The sequence below is a fragment of the Miscanthus floridulus genome, chromosome 9 (genome assembly GCF_019320115.1).
Source record: "Miscanthus floridulus cultivar M001 chromosome 9, ASM1932011v1, whole genome shotgun sequence".
In the NCBI taxonomy this organism is placed as follows: domain Eukaryota; kingdom Viridiplantae; phylum Streptophyta; class Magnoliopsida; order Poales; family Poaceae; genus Miscanthus; species Miscanthus floridulus.
In genome coordinates this window covers 139551622-139568158 of record NC_089588.1, presented here as the reverse complement: position 1 = coordinate 139568158, position 16537 = coordinate 139551622, and the positions used below count along the sequence as shown (strand labels likewise).

The 16537-nt window shown below is 51.9% G+C and overlaps 1 protein-coding gene and 1 pseudogene across 1 annotated transcript; both read right to left on the bottom strand.

Moving 5' to 3' along the window:
• Window positions 1–4259: 4259 nt before the first annotated feature.
• Window positions 4260–4613, bottom strand: LOC136481095 (uncharacterized). Its single transcript, XM_066478467.1, has one exon. It carries the CDS (start codon window positions 4611–4613, stop codon window positions 4260–4262), a length of 354 nt encoding a protein of 117 aa, XP_066334564.1.
• A 5293-nt stretch (window positions 4614–9906) lies between these two features.
• The window catches only part of LOC136481094 (BEL1-like homeodomain protein 2), a 37262-nt pseudogene continuing 30631 nt past the window's right edge, over window positions 9907–16537 (bottom strand).

The following is a 16537-nucleotide window of genomic DNA, read 5'->3' as shown; positions in this document are numbered from 1 at the left end:
ATCGAGCAGCTATGTTGTTTTACCCCTAAATAAACACATACTTTCTCTTATCGGTTTTGTCATTGCAATCCCTAATCTTTTGTGACATTCGACCCCTGCAAGTGTGAGGGGTCGGGCCTCACTCGGGGGCTGGTATGAGTACACTTATCCTTTGAACATTCTCTGTGTCGGCCCTCCTTTCTCACGATAAATCCTAAAAGCTAGAAGTTCAAGAAAAAGCTCTGAGTAAAACTAGGTGGACTGCGAGGCACCTACGCCCCAACGGCTATGATCTCTTTGCTCTCCGGGGTGATCAGACTTGGCTCGCCCACACTCCGAGCTTTTGCGACCTTAACCATGGAAAGGGTTGGGATGTGCTAAACCTTTCTTACACAAAAAGTGGAGAAGAAATAAGAAACTATTTGCTATAATGAAATTTGAAAGCTTGTTCATTTGTTACAAATTTTACCTCCTAGCTTCCCTGCATAACTAAGTTTTAGCAGGTAGCCCAAATCGACTGAACGACATGACGATTGCCAGGAAACAGATGGGACAAGCTTCCCCTAACAAAGGGATTTCATCACGAAAAAGGACTGATGTATTCATGGATACAAAAAACTGTTCACATGGGGGCTCCCCCACAACTTAAACAATTACATTTGCTGATCACTTCTACTCTAAATACTACTGCGGCCACCGTGCCACGCTCTCCATTGGCAATGTTCTACCACTCCATGGGATCCCTAAGGGTGCCGTCGTCTACAATGTCGAGCACCATGTCGGTGACTATGGTGTCTTCGCCAGGATGACCGGGGACTACGCCATCATGATCAGCCGCAACCGTGACAACGACACCTCAAGACGAGGCACCTCCTGGATGGGGATGCCGCCCACCAAAGTATGGCCACCATGCCTGGTGGATGCCTCTGACATCTCATCAAACTTTATGAACTGGCCATCCTGAACGGCTGCAAGGGCAAAACCCTCCATCGACGCAGTCCTGGGCGGCTTCCCCATCGACAAGGCCCGCCCGGAGAAGATTCGTCGGAAGAAGCCTACGTACGGCTCCATCCCAGTGAAGGCCTCGTAGACGGCGACAAAACCGGTGATGGACAGCACCCTCCAGTGTGCCTCCTCCTTCCACAGAAGTGGCCCCTTCTTGGTGAAGGCGGCTAGCACCATCTCATCTATGTCGGATGACCTCCAGCTCGACATCACGCTCTGGATTCACGAACGGATCTATGAGTTCTCCTCTCCCCCGCATTACCCTCTCTCACTTAGGACCCGTCACGATGCACGAATGCACTCAGAGAGAAGGAAGAAGGAGGAGAGGCAGTAGCTTAAGAATAGGCGAAGGAATGGGACGAGAACCCTGTCCCTTCCCCTATTTAAGAAGGAGACGCTACAGTTGGAGAAAGGCGAAGGGTTGGGGCGAAAAACCCTCTCCCTTCCCAAATTCAATGCAGATGGGAATTCGATGAGACATGCCCTGACCAACGGGATGTGCCTTGGTCGATGAGACGGTGCCTAGTCAAACGGGACATGGCCTAGGCATGGCCCACCACTACCGCATGCCGGGCATAAGAAATAAGGCGCAGCCGCATGTAGGTGGCTCTTCGCCTTCCTAGGCAGGACCTGGAAGGACCCAACAATGGAGCCTCCATCGAGGGGAGACCAACGGGCCTCCTGAGTCGATCGGACAGCCTAGGCAAATGTAGAAAGATAAGCACCCTTATTTACTTACTTTACGTATCAGTTTCACTACCGAGCCTCCGACCCCAGCAATGGCAGGGGTGCGGACATTGCTCGGGGGCTGCCGAGAGTGTCTATTCATTTAGACATTCTCTTCGCCCAACCCCTCCGTACATCTAAAAACCAGAGGCACGGTGTGCGGGTGTAAAATTTTGAGTAAAACTGGTTGAACCGCTAGACCCTACACCCCAACGGCTATGGCGTTTTGTTCACCAGCGTGATCGAATTCTTTGTCCCCGCACCCCAAGCTTTAGCGTCCACCTTCTCGAGAAGGGCTCAGAGGGGTCTACCTATGGAATCTCCTCCAAGGAGAAGCTGTTAGGTCACCCAAGTTGATCGAATAGCTCAGATTGCTGCCAAGAGATAGAAACGAAAAATTGCGATGCTCGTGCAGTTTACGCTGGCCCTGTTGTAAACATTAGACCCAAACCCCACACAGACATGTCCAGTAAGAGCTCCCCGTCACTCATGCCGCCAAGGTAACATCACCGACCCTCGTATTTGTTTCCATTATATCGTACATTCATCCCACTTATCCAAGCGTTGCATATGCGATTGCTGCATCTCAATGCTTCGCGTTGCGTCACAAAGCGGTAGTCACCTCATTCAATGTGAGCGGCGACAGACCGAGGTTCGAAGGCTGGCCCGCGAAGGGCTCGAGGCTGCCTCACGTCAAATAGAGCCAGGGGAGAAAAACCAAGATGAGCCCCAGTGGCCTTGCCTGACCCCACTCAGAAGCAGACAGGGACATCTCGACCTTTCTTGTTTGATTCTAACCTCAAACCAAACCCATAGAATCTCCATCGAGGAGAGGCCAATGGGCCACCCAAGCCTATCAAATGGGTCAGGCATCTATCGGGAGGCAGGTTAAGAAGTAGTGGAATGCCACATGAGGGCTCTACCGACCCCGTCAGCGGATGATGGACCCGGATTCCACTCAAACATGCCTATTAGCGAGCTCATTGAGTGCAACACTTAAGCCATCGAGGCAAGTGTCATTAGCTCAGCCCTCCAGTTGTGGAAATCGAGGACTGGCCGACCCCTATCAGACCCTAAGGGGCTTAGGGGCTCGAGCCGCCCGATCCTAGATCGAGAGACCGAGGTTTGAAGCCGGCCCACGAAGGGCCCGAGGCCACCTCACATTGAATAAGAACCAGGGGAGAAAACGCAGATGAGCCTCAGCGGCCTTCACCCAATCCACATAGAGGCGAATAGGGTCATCTCAACCTTCTCGTTCGATCCAGTCTCTAGCCGAGCCCATAGAATCCCCAATGAGGGGGAATCTGTTGGAAGGCGGGTTAAGGAGAAAGAGAATGCCACTCGAGGGCTTTGCTAACCCTGTCATGAGCTACGGGACTGGATTCCATTCAAACATCCTTGTTAGCGAGCTCATCAAGCGTGTCACTCGATCCCTCGGGGCAGGTGACGTCGCCTCGACCCCTCCGGTTGCAAAAAACCATAGAGGGGGACAGTCACAAAAAATGAGCCAACCCTCGACTGAATCCCCACCACGTGCCGGGGCTCAGGGGAGGCCAGACTTGCAAGGAGATCAAACACACGGCCATAGAACGATAGCTAAAATCCTAGGGAAGGGGTACGTGCGAATACAAGAGTAGTTTCGCTATCCCCTCTTCGGTCTCCAGTGAGATTCGACCCCAGCAACCAGAATGGGTCAGATCTCACTTGGGGGCTGATAAAGGTATAAATACCTCCTTTTTTTGAAACAGTCGCTGCGTTGGACCTCTTCCTCATGTTAAAAGTTAGTGCTAAGGTTTGTGGGAACAAATAGCCAAGCATGCCTGGCCAGACTGCAAAAAACCCACGCCCCGACGGCTATGGTAACTTTGCTCACTAGCATAATTGAAGTTTCCCTCTTACACACCTCGGGCCCTATGGTCTTAACAAATAGAAGGATTGGAATGCATGAGCCCCCTTTTCTGAATACAAAAAGGGAGGAAAGCAAGTTCAAATGAAACGAAATTATGAATTTGTTTAACAAAATGAAATTATGAATCTATTTTCAAGACACAAAAAGATCGACACTTGTCCACATATTACAGATAATGTCTATCAGACCCATTCGACTAACTATCCTCTCCGGGGAGCGCTATGTCTTTGATTCTGTTCGCCAGGTTCCGCACAATAGGAGTCACAGCCATCTCGATCTCATCAAGCTCAGAGGCTTCATAGCCAGGTGTGAAGCTGAGGCTCATTGTCTCCAAGTCAATGCTCTCCGGATAATGAGAGCGGGCAACAGTAAAGGCTTGGGTGATCCCGACATGAAAAGCATCCTCCTCAAGCTGGCGCACCCGTGCCATGATGTCTACGGCAGAGGCCGCAAGTGAGCTAGTTCCCTCCGATCGCGCCACCCCCTAGTTATCGAAGACCACCCCGATGGCAGCGCATAGGAGATCATGCTCATCGCTCTCCGCCTGAAGGATCCCTCGCGTCTCAGTCAACTCCATGACTAGCCCAACGGAAATGCTCTCGGCCTCCATCCTTCGGGCTACCGTGGTTCCAAGATCGGCCTAGATGGAGCTGACCTCCTGACGTGCCTCGTCACGCTCTCGGATGGTCTGGTCACGCTCCTCGCGGGCCGTATCGTGCTCTGAGCGGAGTCTCTCCGTAATCTGGCGTAGCTTGTCCTGCTCCTTGTGCAGCTGGGCTATCGCCTTGATGTCCAAGCTTGCCCTTTGCTGCAAGGCCATGGACCTCTCCTCCACTCCTAGCTTGAGCTCCCGCTCCTTCTCCACCTCGACCAGGAGTTCGAGGGCCCGCTGGCGGGCCTCGGTGTCCCTCTGGAGCAGCTCGATCCACTCCTTCCAGACTCTGGCGACCTCCTCCTCGTCCTGCTGCGCCCTCGCCGATAGATCATGGAACATCCTATGGGCTCCTCTGCATCCCAATGCGCCTTGGCCTCCCACTACCGGAGACCGGCCACCTCCTCGACCAAGGGAGTTAGCTCGGCCACCCGCTATTGGGTGGCAGCAAGCTGGGCACTGACATCTCCATGCAGCTAGGCCTCCCCGATGAGGCGGTCCCATTCCACCTTCTGCTCATGGAGGAACCAGGATTTCTCCCAGCGATGAGCGACGAGGGACTAAAAAGAAGACCAATATCAAAAACACAAAAATACATCAGGAAAGAAGAAAGCGAGAGGGGAGATTAAGCAGATACCCGGCTAGTAGGAATGATGACATCGCGCAGGACACCCCTAGCCTAGTTTAGGACATCCATCATAGTCGAGATCCCTTCATTGAGACTCTCCCGCTCTATGATCTCGGTAGCATCGTCGAGTGAGAAGAGAATCGATGCTGGGTCTTGAGGATGCATCACTAGAGCAGCGACTCACCCCGCGTGGGCGAGTGGCTGCCCCCCGATGTCAGGGCCAAGGGCGACCCCTCACTGGTCCTCTCCACCACTGCCACGATGCCTAGGGAACCTTCGGCTGTGTCCCCCTCCGTCTGACCTGCCTCGGGCACCGTCGCCAAGGCCACCGGTGGCATGGATCGCGCTGATTCCTTGGGCGCCATGATGGCTACGTTTGGCTATGCCTAGCTTGTCACAGTCGTGGCCACCTCTGCTTGCAACGCCGGGGCCTCGGCTTGTGGTGCCGCGCCCACCACGGACAGTGCCACAAACACGAGCGGCAACTCCGTTCGCTCCGACATAGGCAGCAGAATCACCTTCGCCGCTATTTGCTCGATGACCTCCGAGAGCGCTCCTTTAGCATCAGCGTCCGCTTGACCTATCGAGGGCATGGGTGCCACCACGGGCGGCGCCTGATCGGCCGACGAGGCCACAACATCGGCTCCACTCCTACCTGAAATAGGAGCGACATCAGGTGATGGCCCCCGTCTTCCCTGAATGGCGACGCTCTTCTTGGGCGCCACCTTTAAAAAGCCACGCCGCCTCAAGACGCTGCAAGAACACAAAAAGCATGAGTCATGATGAAAATAGAGAAAAAGCAAAGGAACTGGTGGCTTACATCGGCGCTGTTGGGCGGGGCAGTTTGGGGGACAAACCCCTAGGTCTCTGCTCTGCCTTGTCGGGGCGGGACCGTTTTGAGCCTGCCCCTGCTCCTGGGCAGAGGGCCTTACATCCCTGGTGTTCGGGGCCACGGCAGCAGAGCCGCCTCCCTCCACCGACACCTCAGGCACGTCAGTAGATTCACCCACCCCTGATGGCTCTTGAGGTGTGGCGACAGGGCCACCCCCTACGCTAGCACCTCAGGTGCGGTGGTAGACCCGCCCACTCCTGGTATCTCTTGGGGCAGGCCAACAGTTCGGCCCATCTCCGATGGCCCCGTGGACGAACTTTCCCCCACGTGGAATAGGAAAGGCCCCTACGTGGAAGAGTGGATACCTGTCAGTGTATCCTTGCTCACCAGTGTGGGGGTATGGCCCCCGGTATCTACAAGACAAGACATGGGCCGCACCATCAGAGGTGGCCTGGCCCACAAGATCAAGGCGTGCACGGCACTGCATGGCGTGCACCGCAAGACATTGTATAGTACCAAATAGGCTACTTTACTTGTAACCCTACCCCTCCAGAGTATATAAGGAGAAGCAGGGGTCCCCTAGTCAATATCTCCATCATCTCTCATTGACATACAGCAATACAATCAGACGCAGGACGTAGGTATTACGCCTTCATGGCGGCCAAACTTAGATAAAACCTCGTGTCTGTCTTGCATCACCATCTTGTTTGTAGCTTGCGCATCTGTCTGCCGATAATCTACTACCTTGGGTATACCCCTAGGTAGACTGCCGACCATATTTTGTCGATAGTGGCGCGCTAGGTAGGGGGTGTGCGTACTGCTCCCCAGACGAATAAGATGGTCATCATCCCTGGCTCTATGGCTACGCCGAACGGCCTCACGTTCACCATCGGCCAGATCACCTAGACCACTGGCTCCGACAACTTCATCGCCATGACCACGGAGGAGGCGCAGATCCAATATGTGGCGACCACTGCTTCACCAGCATCAGCTATGGCTCCGACCACGTTGGATCTTGCTCCAGCGACACCAGCATCGTCTTCAGTCACGCCGACAACCCATCGTTCGTTTCCTCACTACAAAGGGAGGCAGATCGACAACACCGACCTGCTCAACTCCATCGATCAGGACGACGTCGCCCAGACTACTTACTCCGACCACCTGCCGCGTCGCAATGATGATCGCCACGAAGAATGGCGCCGTGACAACCGCGACTACCGCCATGATGACAGGTCGGAAAGCTCGAGCGCCGGGCAACTTCATCAACGCTGACCAGATAATGCCATACGCCACTGACCAGACGTTCTATCTAAAGCTAAGTGATGCTTTAATATTTTTCTAAATATTCTCCAATCTTCGTATATCACCATAATGTTTCTCTGAGCTATTTTCTCTATGTTTGCTCTCCAAACGTTTTTTCTTTCATGTATACCATCTTAAAGATGACATATAGCTAAGTCTAAGGCGAACCCTCGAACAGTCATGTTGACACTCGGACGCCTCCAGAGACGGCCCTATCTCTGGCTCCTCCCTACACGTGCACGAGCGTCTGCCCTCTGTGTTATGGGTGGTGGGCAATGGCTCCTTATCGACGCCTGTTCCTCCTACACGTGCACGGGCTCCGTGCTCGACGTTATGGACTATGGGCTAGCTAGGGCTGGAGACTCAGCTACACACTAACTGGCTGGGCAGTTTATATTAAATATAAATACATCTTCGCTCCAACTGATCGTCGAGCTACATACGCTATTTTTTCTCTGGAGTTCATATATTTTTACATCATCTACTACCCGTTCTATAGGTTTGCATTGCAGGATCATCGTCCAGGTGATCGAATCACCTGGCGCTCGGGCTTCCCCGTCGATCAACTGGTCGGACCGCTCGATTCATGGACTCCGTCGCCGACCAGTTGATCGGATTGTTCGTCGCTCATGCTTCATCGCTAGCTACGTCGGTTACTCCTCAGTGCTCAAATTCTTCGTGCTCGAGGACTAAGCGGGCACACTTCACCACATAGACATCATCAGCTACGTCGGTGCTTGGACCTTGCCACCTACGTCAGGAACTCCTCGGTGCTCGGACCTCACCGCCTACGCCGAGGACTCCTCGGTGCTCGGACATCGCTGCCTATGCCGGGGACTCCTCGGTGCTCGGACATCGCCAGCGACACCGGGGACTCCTTGCTCCTTGGTGCTCGGACATTGCCAGCAACGCCAGGGACTTCTCGCTCTTCGGTGCTCAGACATCGCCAGCGACGCCGATGACTTCTCGCTCTTCGGTGCTCGGACATCGCCAGCGACGCCGGGGACTCTCGCTCCTTGGTGCTCGGACAACGCCAGCGACATTGGGGACTCCTCGCTCCTCACTCCTCGGTGCTCGGACATCGCCAGCGACACCAGAGACTTCTTGCTCTTCAGTGCTCGGACATCGCCAGCGACGTCGGGGACTCTCGCTCCTCGGTGCTCGGACAATGCCAGCGACGCCGGGGACTCCTCGCTCCTCGGTGCTCGGACAATGCCAGCGACGTCGGGGACTCCTCGCTCCTCGCTCCTCGGTGCTCGGTCATCGCCAGCGACATCGGGGACTCCCTTGCTACTCGGATCTTGCTACGTCTCATCGGTGTGCTATCAAGCTGCTCCATGCTGCTCAGATCAGGGTGCTGATCTTGGGCAGCACATCTGGGCTCTTGATACACGCATGTCGGACGATGTCGGCAAAGCTTTCAGACTTCTTTTTCTTTGACCCTGCTACAAGATTCATTCTTCATCTTCCAGCAGGCTCGGGGACTAAGTGGGCACACTTCACCTTATGGTGAATGTGCTTGTTCTCATCTCAAGGCTACACCCGGGGACTGGCTGCCTGCTAGCTGGTCTTCTACTTTCTGACCCTGGCACCACACGACTACGTCACCTACTATCAGGCTCGGGGACTAGCTGTGGGGGTATGGCCCCCGGTATCTACAAGACAAGACATGGGCCGCACCATCAGAGGTGGCCTGACCCACAAGATCAAGGCGTGCACGGCACTGCACGGCGTGCACCGCAAGACATTGTATAGTACCAAATAGGCTACTTTACTTGTAACCCTACCCCTCCAGAGTATATAAGGAGAAGTAGGGGTCCCCTAGTCGATATCTCCATCATCTCTCATTGACATACATCAATACAATCAGACACAGGACGTAGGTATTATGCCTTCACGGCGGCCGAACTTGGATAAAACCTCGTGTCTGTCTTGCATCACCATCTTGTTTGTAGCTTGCACATCTGTCTATCGATAATCTACTACCTTGGGCATACCCCTAGGTAGACTACCGACCATATTTCGTCGACAACCAGGTTGTCCTCCTCAATGTCAGCAACTACCTCATCATCCTCCTCGTCGTCATCATCATCACTGTCTGTCTCCTCTCCTCGCTCATGTGCCCGCAACTTATGTTGCTTCTTCTTCCTCTCGACCTCCTTCATCTTCTTCCGCCACTCGGCCATGGTACAACTCGCCGCTGCGATGAGCGGGTCCTTTAGCAGTGGAGTCGTGTGATCCATAAAGATGAGTCTCTTTGGCTAGTCCCGCTATCCCAATGTCAGCATCAAGGGGTCGGGAGTTCAATTAAAAAGGAGGCACGGGGAAAGAGAACTTATGAAGTCAATGTACCCTGGTTCCGGCCGCATTGGGGGATGCCCCGGCACCGGATACACAAAATCAAGAGCGGCGCCAGTGTCGTCCCACGGGGGCTCCATCGCATCCTTGATGCGCTGCGCCACTTCGGAGGGAGAGAGCGCTCCCTCAGCGAGCGCTGTCCTGTCAAGCGCCACCCCAGGCACCATCATGTGCAGGGGAAGCGCGCGCAACATTAGTGGAGCCACTCTCCACATGTGGTAGGCGCTGATGATCCCTGACCCCTTCACGCCCCTCTCCTTCAGGATGCAGATGGCGGCGAGGTGGTCCTGGATCTTCTTGTCTTTATCCGGGACCCCCCACTTTTTCCATGATTTTGGGACCTCTTTGATGAGGCGCCTGGAGAACGCTGGCAAGGGGGTGGCTGTGTTGTCCTTGACATGGAACCAATGCGAATGCCACCCCTTGTTGGAGGTCGACAGACGCATCGGTGGGTATTCGTTTACCCGATTGTTGCGAAGCTGAATGCCAGCGCATCCCATCGGCACGCTCAGGTCCTACCTCTTCTCCCGCTTCTTGAGAAGGGTGACGGTGAAGAAGTGCCGCCACAGGTAGAAGTGGGGACTAATCCCTAGGAACCCCTCACACAGGGAGACAAACGCCTCAATGTGTTGGATCCCGTTGGGAGTAAGGTACTGTAGCTCCACATTGTAGTAATTCAGCAGCCACCGAAGGAACTTGTGGGTGGGGGTGGCGAATCCCCGCTCATGGAAGTGAACGAAGGACACAATGTAGCCTTCGGGAGGTGGCAGCGCATCCTCATTGCCGGACAACCGCCATTCCTCGGTAGCAGTCTGCGCGCAAAGAAAGCCACGGCAAACGAGGCCCTCCAGGCGCTGGAGGGTGACATCGGATCTACACCACCGCTCCATTGAACGATTGGGGAGGGTGGATGCAAACTTGACGGCAGCTGAGATGCGGATGCGGGAGGCTTAGGCGGTTGGCGGTGGAGGTTGTAGATGCGAAGGTAGGAAGGCAATGTACGAAACCCTGGGGGCGAACCCTTTGGTTTTATAGGGGCGATGGATGCAAGGAAGGCAATCGTCTGCCTAGATCTCCATGCCTGCCATGATTTGCCACCATGTCACCACGCGAGGTATGTGCCTCCAATCCCTATCCTTTCCCCACCAAAGTCACGCCGGACGTTTTGCCTTCCCGTGCAGACCAGGACTCTTTACCAGTAGAAAAGATATGGGTCAAAAAGCGTTCCTCCAGCCCGCTTGGGCCTAGGAGTTCAAGGTCTTGCCCATCAATGGTTTTGACGACCATCCTAAGGTAGCCTTACGACGAAGGATGGGCCCGCGAACAGCCAAAACCCAGGCACACGAGTGCCACAAGTATATCGACCCATGATTGAGTGTTAGCCAGGCAGACACTTGCCAGATCCTCACGAACGGGATACCGGGACTCCAATCGAACTATCTAGTTATCAAAACATCAAATCTCACAGCCATACCCGCAAAGGGTCTGAATTACCCCCTAGGTGATTCTGTCTGAATCACCTAGGGGCTCGGGGGCTACACCCGACGGGTGCGCTCGCGCACACCCTCTGGCGAATCAAAATACCCCTAGGCGATTCTATCCGAATCACCCGGGGGCTCGAGGGCTACACCCGACGGGTGTGCTCGCGCGCACCCTCTGACGAATAGAAATACCCCCCGGGCAATTCTATCCAAATCATCTAGGGGCTCAGGGGCTGCACCCATCGGGTGCGCTCGCGCACACCCTCTAGCAAGTCCAATCACCCTCGGGCGATTCTACCCGAATCACCCGGGGGCTCGAGGGCTACTATCAGGGACCGAATACTGGGGTACCCAAAGAGGAGGAGGTAATAATCATCAAATGTTGATGCTTCCAAAAAGACAAGAACGCAACTACACTTCTTGCCCAATGACCGAAGGTTGGATCCGCCTCGCCCGACCCCTGAGGTCTGGACTCCGCCTCGCCCGACGTCTGGGGGCAGACTTTGCCTCGCCCGACCCCTAAGGGACGGTTCTGCCTCGCCCAATGTCTAGGGGCAGACTTTGCCTCGCCCAACCCCCGAGGGCTAGACTTCGCCTTGCCCGATGTCTGGGAGCAGACTCTGCCTCGCCCGATGTTTGGGGACAGGCTCTGCCTCGCCTGATGTCCGAGGGCAGGTTCCGCCTCGCCTGACATCCAGGGGCTAGGCTCCGCCTTGCCCGACGTCTAGGGGCAGGCTCCGCCTCGCCCGATGTCCGAGGGTGGGCTTCGCCTCGCTCGATGTCTGGGAGCAGACTCCGCCTTGCTCGACGTCCGGGGGCAGGCTCCGCCTCGCCCGATGCCTATGCGCTGCTCCTTCATAACTACGCGTGCAGATAAGGCAGGGCACTCAAGTCAACCGCAATACCGAGGACCATACCCTGCACACCTGTAGGAAGGTACCATCAGGATATGACTAGACGGGTGTTTTAAGCCCTTCTAGGCATGTCAGAGTTCAAACAGTGTTGTCGGCGTCGACATTTGCCCTATAGTGTTATGGGCGCCGGCATTTGCCCTCGGACACGAATCCTAATGGAAACATACGATAAACACTATAGTCTAGGAGGAAACTCATGTCATCTACAGTAATGAACGTGGGGCATCTACGCCATCTGCTCCCCGTAGGGTCATGGCTCGGCACCCTGGCGTGCCGCACCATCCACTAAAGTAGGATGGGACGTGACCACTTGCTGAACGAAGCCAGAGCACGGCCCTATCAGGATCAGCGAACATGCTATCCCTAGCACCATCTACCATGTCAGCAGGGTAGGCTCAAAGGAAAAGGAAGACCCGACACCTTCGAAGGACCTTCTCCGCCTCTAGTTTTTTCCTCTTTCTCCCATCTGTAATCCCTACTCCCCTTGGTCTATAAAAGGGAGGGCAGGGAACGCCACTAAGGGGACCGATCAATTCAACACACAATGCATCACATAACACACAGCTGAGCACCAACCAAGCTCTTGGCATCCTTTTGACCTTTCCATTAGAGACTTGGGACCTGTCCCTCTCTCGACCGTTTGTACCACCGACTACGAACCTTTTAGTGCTAATAATATGAGCAACAGCAGCAAACTGGACATAGGGACATTCTGCCCGAAGCAGTATAAACCTTGTGTCTTTTAGCACACCATCCGGGCCTAACGCGTAACAAATATAAATTTACTAGTTGATGTTTATTCAAAACACCGACACAAATGGAATCACCTATCTAGGATAGTTACCTTCCTTTGATGGATTTTGCTTGTTTTGCATGCCTTGCATGGTGTTTTCCTTGTTGTGCTTCCTTGTTTGTCGACAATAGATCACATAGGATAGAAGACGTGGAGAGAACCCGATGGAATCCAGAAGAGCAGGACATAGGAGCAATGAGGTACAAGAATCAAGATTCGGAATAAGGGTATACTCGCCAGCGAGCGGAGGTGAGTCCTAACACCCGCATATCCCTTTTCCCCCACATAATATACCATCCCTAAAACTACTCCCCCTTCCACCACCACCACATCTTGTTACCACCACCATACCCTACCACCTCTACCATAAACCTCCATCCTTCCATTAATATACTTAAGATTATATTCTTCCTTTTGAATATATAGAATATAATGAATTATGAACTCGAATAATATAATAATACTATGGATAATATGATAAAGCATCCTGTGATACTTTAAGATATGAAAGAACTCAAGAACAATCATTGTGATAACATGAGCTATAAAATGGTAAACCTAAACAAGATACTGATACAGGGCGAGTGAGGGGTAACTTATTGAAAGCCCTAGTTTGGTTTTGGATAATTGATGAAACCTAAGTGTACTAACCTTGTCCTAAGTGAAATGCAAAGACAAGTTGGTACACACCAAGATGTGGAGCTAGATGGCAATGGTGATGGCCAAGTGGTGATGAATCAAGAGCTCCAACTTGGAAAAGAAGAAAGAGAAAAACAAAAACCAAGATGATCAAGGCAAATGTATCACTAGGGTTTTTGTTTCACCATTCAAGAAACCAAAGAGGGTGTGAGTGGGCTTAGGATAGATAGTCGTACTATGAAGAATGGAGAAATTCATTGTGAAATGCGGTTATCAAAGTGCCACTAGAAGTTCTAACTCATTGCATATGCATTTAGATTCTAGTGAGTGCTAACACCCTTGAAAAATGCTTTGAAAAATGCTAACACACGTGCACAACTGGTGGAACACCTTGGTGTTAGCACATGGAAGCAAGGGTGAAAGTTTGGAGTTGTTTGGAGGCAAAATAGTGCTCTAGACCATAGGGTCTTGGGTGGTCTAGACAATCGGCAATGGGTCTGGAACCAAACCCCAGGGATACTGTGCCGTGGCACAGCTCCGGACTCTAGGCGCGCGTGGTGTCCAGACCATGGTCCTTGGTCTAGATGGAGGCCCCCAGCCACATGGCAAGTAGCGAAGAGGCGAGGCAGCTCCGGACGCTGAGTGATGGTTCGGATGCATTTGAGCTCTTGGGAACCTTACTAGAGTCGTCCGAACTCTGCTCGTTGTTGGTCTGGATGATCACTATTCATCAGTCTGGAGGCACAGTCCGGATGTGCGGGAGAAAGCTAGTTCATGGGGCAATGGCTAGTTTTGAATCAAGGGACACGTGGCGTCACGCGGTTCTTCGGGACATTGAATTGGACTGAGTGGCGTTGGTCCGGACTCACTCTATTCATGAGTCCGGAGTTCGGTCCGAACGATGCTAACGGCTATCTGTGACACATGGCGGCGCTAGATCAAATGGGGAGAGGGTCCGGACACAGAGGCAATGGTCCGGACCACCTGACATAGGGTCCGGAACTTGGGTCCAATACCTCTTCAACAGTGTAACGGCTCTATGAGCTTTGAGGCTCTATAAATAGAGCATGGCAGGGGTTTGGCTCATGCTCTTGCACATTTTCATCAGTGATACAACCTTGTGAGCCTAGCCGTTCCTCTCTCACTCATTTTGCTTGATTGATTCATCACTTGGTGAGATTGGAGAGCATTCAAGTGCATTGCTTGAGTGATTGCATCTAGAGGCACTTGGTGATTGTGTTTTGCTGTGTATTTCTTTTGTTACTCTTGGTGTTTGCCGACACCTAGATGGCTTGGTGCAGCGAGAATCGTTAAGCGGAGGGTGGTGTTTGTCTCCGGCTCCGATCGGTGGATTTGTGAGGGGTTCTTGAGCCTTCCCCGTGGGAGATCATGAAAGGCATCTCTAGTGGATTGCTCATAGCTTGTGGATCCCCATCTTGTGTTGGTTGTGTGGCACCCGGTTGTGGGTTAGGTGTGTGATGCCTATTAGCGCGTGAACCCCCAAGTGGGTGAATCGCTACAACGAGGACTATCTTGTCGGCAAGCAAGTGAACCTCGGTAAAAATCTTGTATCATCTTATTCCGAGGACTTCATTAATATATTGATTGATCATCTCTCTTGCCACAGTGGTATATCTATCACTACCTCTTGTATTTACTTTGTAGTTGATATCTTGTGTATTGGTAGCTTAGTTCCAAGCTAGTTGTTCTTAGTAGTTTTTTTTCTTTGCTAGCTTGTTCTCTAGGTGTAGGTTAGTGTCTTAGCTTCTATAGCACCCGGTTTTAAGAACAAAACCAGATACACACCATATGTGAGCCCAGGATATCAAATCTCACATATAGCTACAAATAAGGGTAATATCGAAAGACAATGCTCAATATATAATGTACTTAGTATAAAGAATATAACCTTAGATAGCAAACAGCGGAAAGACAACTCCGATCTCCGGGTGAAGACTCCAAATCCACAGGAACAACTGACTGGTTGATCACAAGCCTAATTCCTCTTGAAAAACTCCACTGAAGAACCTCCATCTGGTACCCATCTGCGATTTTGCCAAAGTAGTCAAATAAAACAAGCGTAAGCTACTACCTCTTAGCAAGCATAACATGAGGGGATGCCGGCTCAAAAGGCTTGACACGGTTGAACTGCGGTAAGCACTTTTAGTTGGTCATATTTTATTATTAATCATAAGTTGCTGAGTTATGCTTAGGCTCCCAAATATGAATATTTAGAGATATCAGCAATTTTAATCATAACCCAAACCACCCGAGTAACCAACTATTCAGTAAGGATCTAGGCCGCTCGTGATCGTGAGCACGACTGGTATACCAGTTCTACACTCTGCAGAGGTTGTACAATTTCACCACAAGTCGTGTTACCCATATGCCCGGGTTAATTACTCCCAAAACACTTTCAAGGTGAGCAGGCAGGGTACACTATGAAGCTTTTCCCCAGTCGTTCTAATAAGGAGCAGTCGCTAAGGATTCCATCTCCCAAGTGTTATGGAGTCATCTCCAAAAGTGGCACAGATAAATGCAGCATAGTACACACCTTGGGGATGAGGCCCATACCCAGCCCGGTATGCCCCTCTTGCCCTTTCGGTAAACTGTTACAAACTAGAAAGTGCAAGGTACTAGACTAAGACTAGAGCCATGTAGTCCTCATGGTTGTACTGTAAGTCCTGGGTTGTCACTTAAAGATAAGTCCTTATGGAGAGAAACTAGAGCACCATAAGATAAGGCCCAATGTTCTAGCCCCCTTGGTTCCATGTTGCTAAAAATCATCTTTTAATACCATGTTGCATATATCTTTAATTGTATTCTTTAATCAATATTAGTTGGAGCAAACTGAGCATACTACCCACATGCAAAACCCATAGGTAAATCAAGGACAGGATAATCAATATCAAGGTAGGTAGACTCCAAGCAGTTCATTAACATATGCATATGAATTGAGATTGCATTAAAGTGAATAGGTAACAAGGAGCCTCATATTATACTTGCCTTAAAACACCGATCCTTCAGTAAGCTTTAATCTTCAACGTTCTTCTTCTTCTTCTTAATCACTACGTATACCTCACCGACTGGACGTAACCATAAAGCACCACACAAGCATCCATACAATCATACACGAAGCACACACTAGAACTAAATTAGAACAGTGCACCAATCATAGAAAAATAAGTAAAAGAGTTTGAAACACGATTCTACGCATCGCTACGAACACACAGTCGCGAGAAGCACTCTAATCGGAGCTACGGTTGAAAAGATAGAATTAGCGAGAGATTTTGCTTTATACGTGGGAAAGTAAACTATA

Coding starts and splice junctions, on each gene's coding strand:
- LOC136481095 (XM_066478467.1), bottom strand. CDS start 4,613: ATGTTCCATGATCTATCGGCGAGGGCGCAGCAGGACGAGGAGGAGGTC.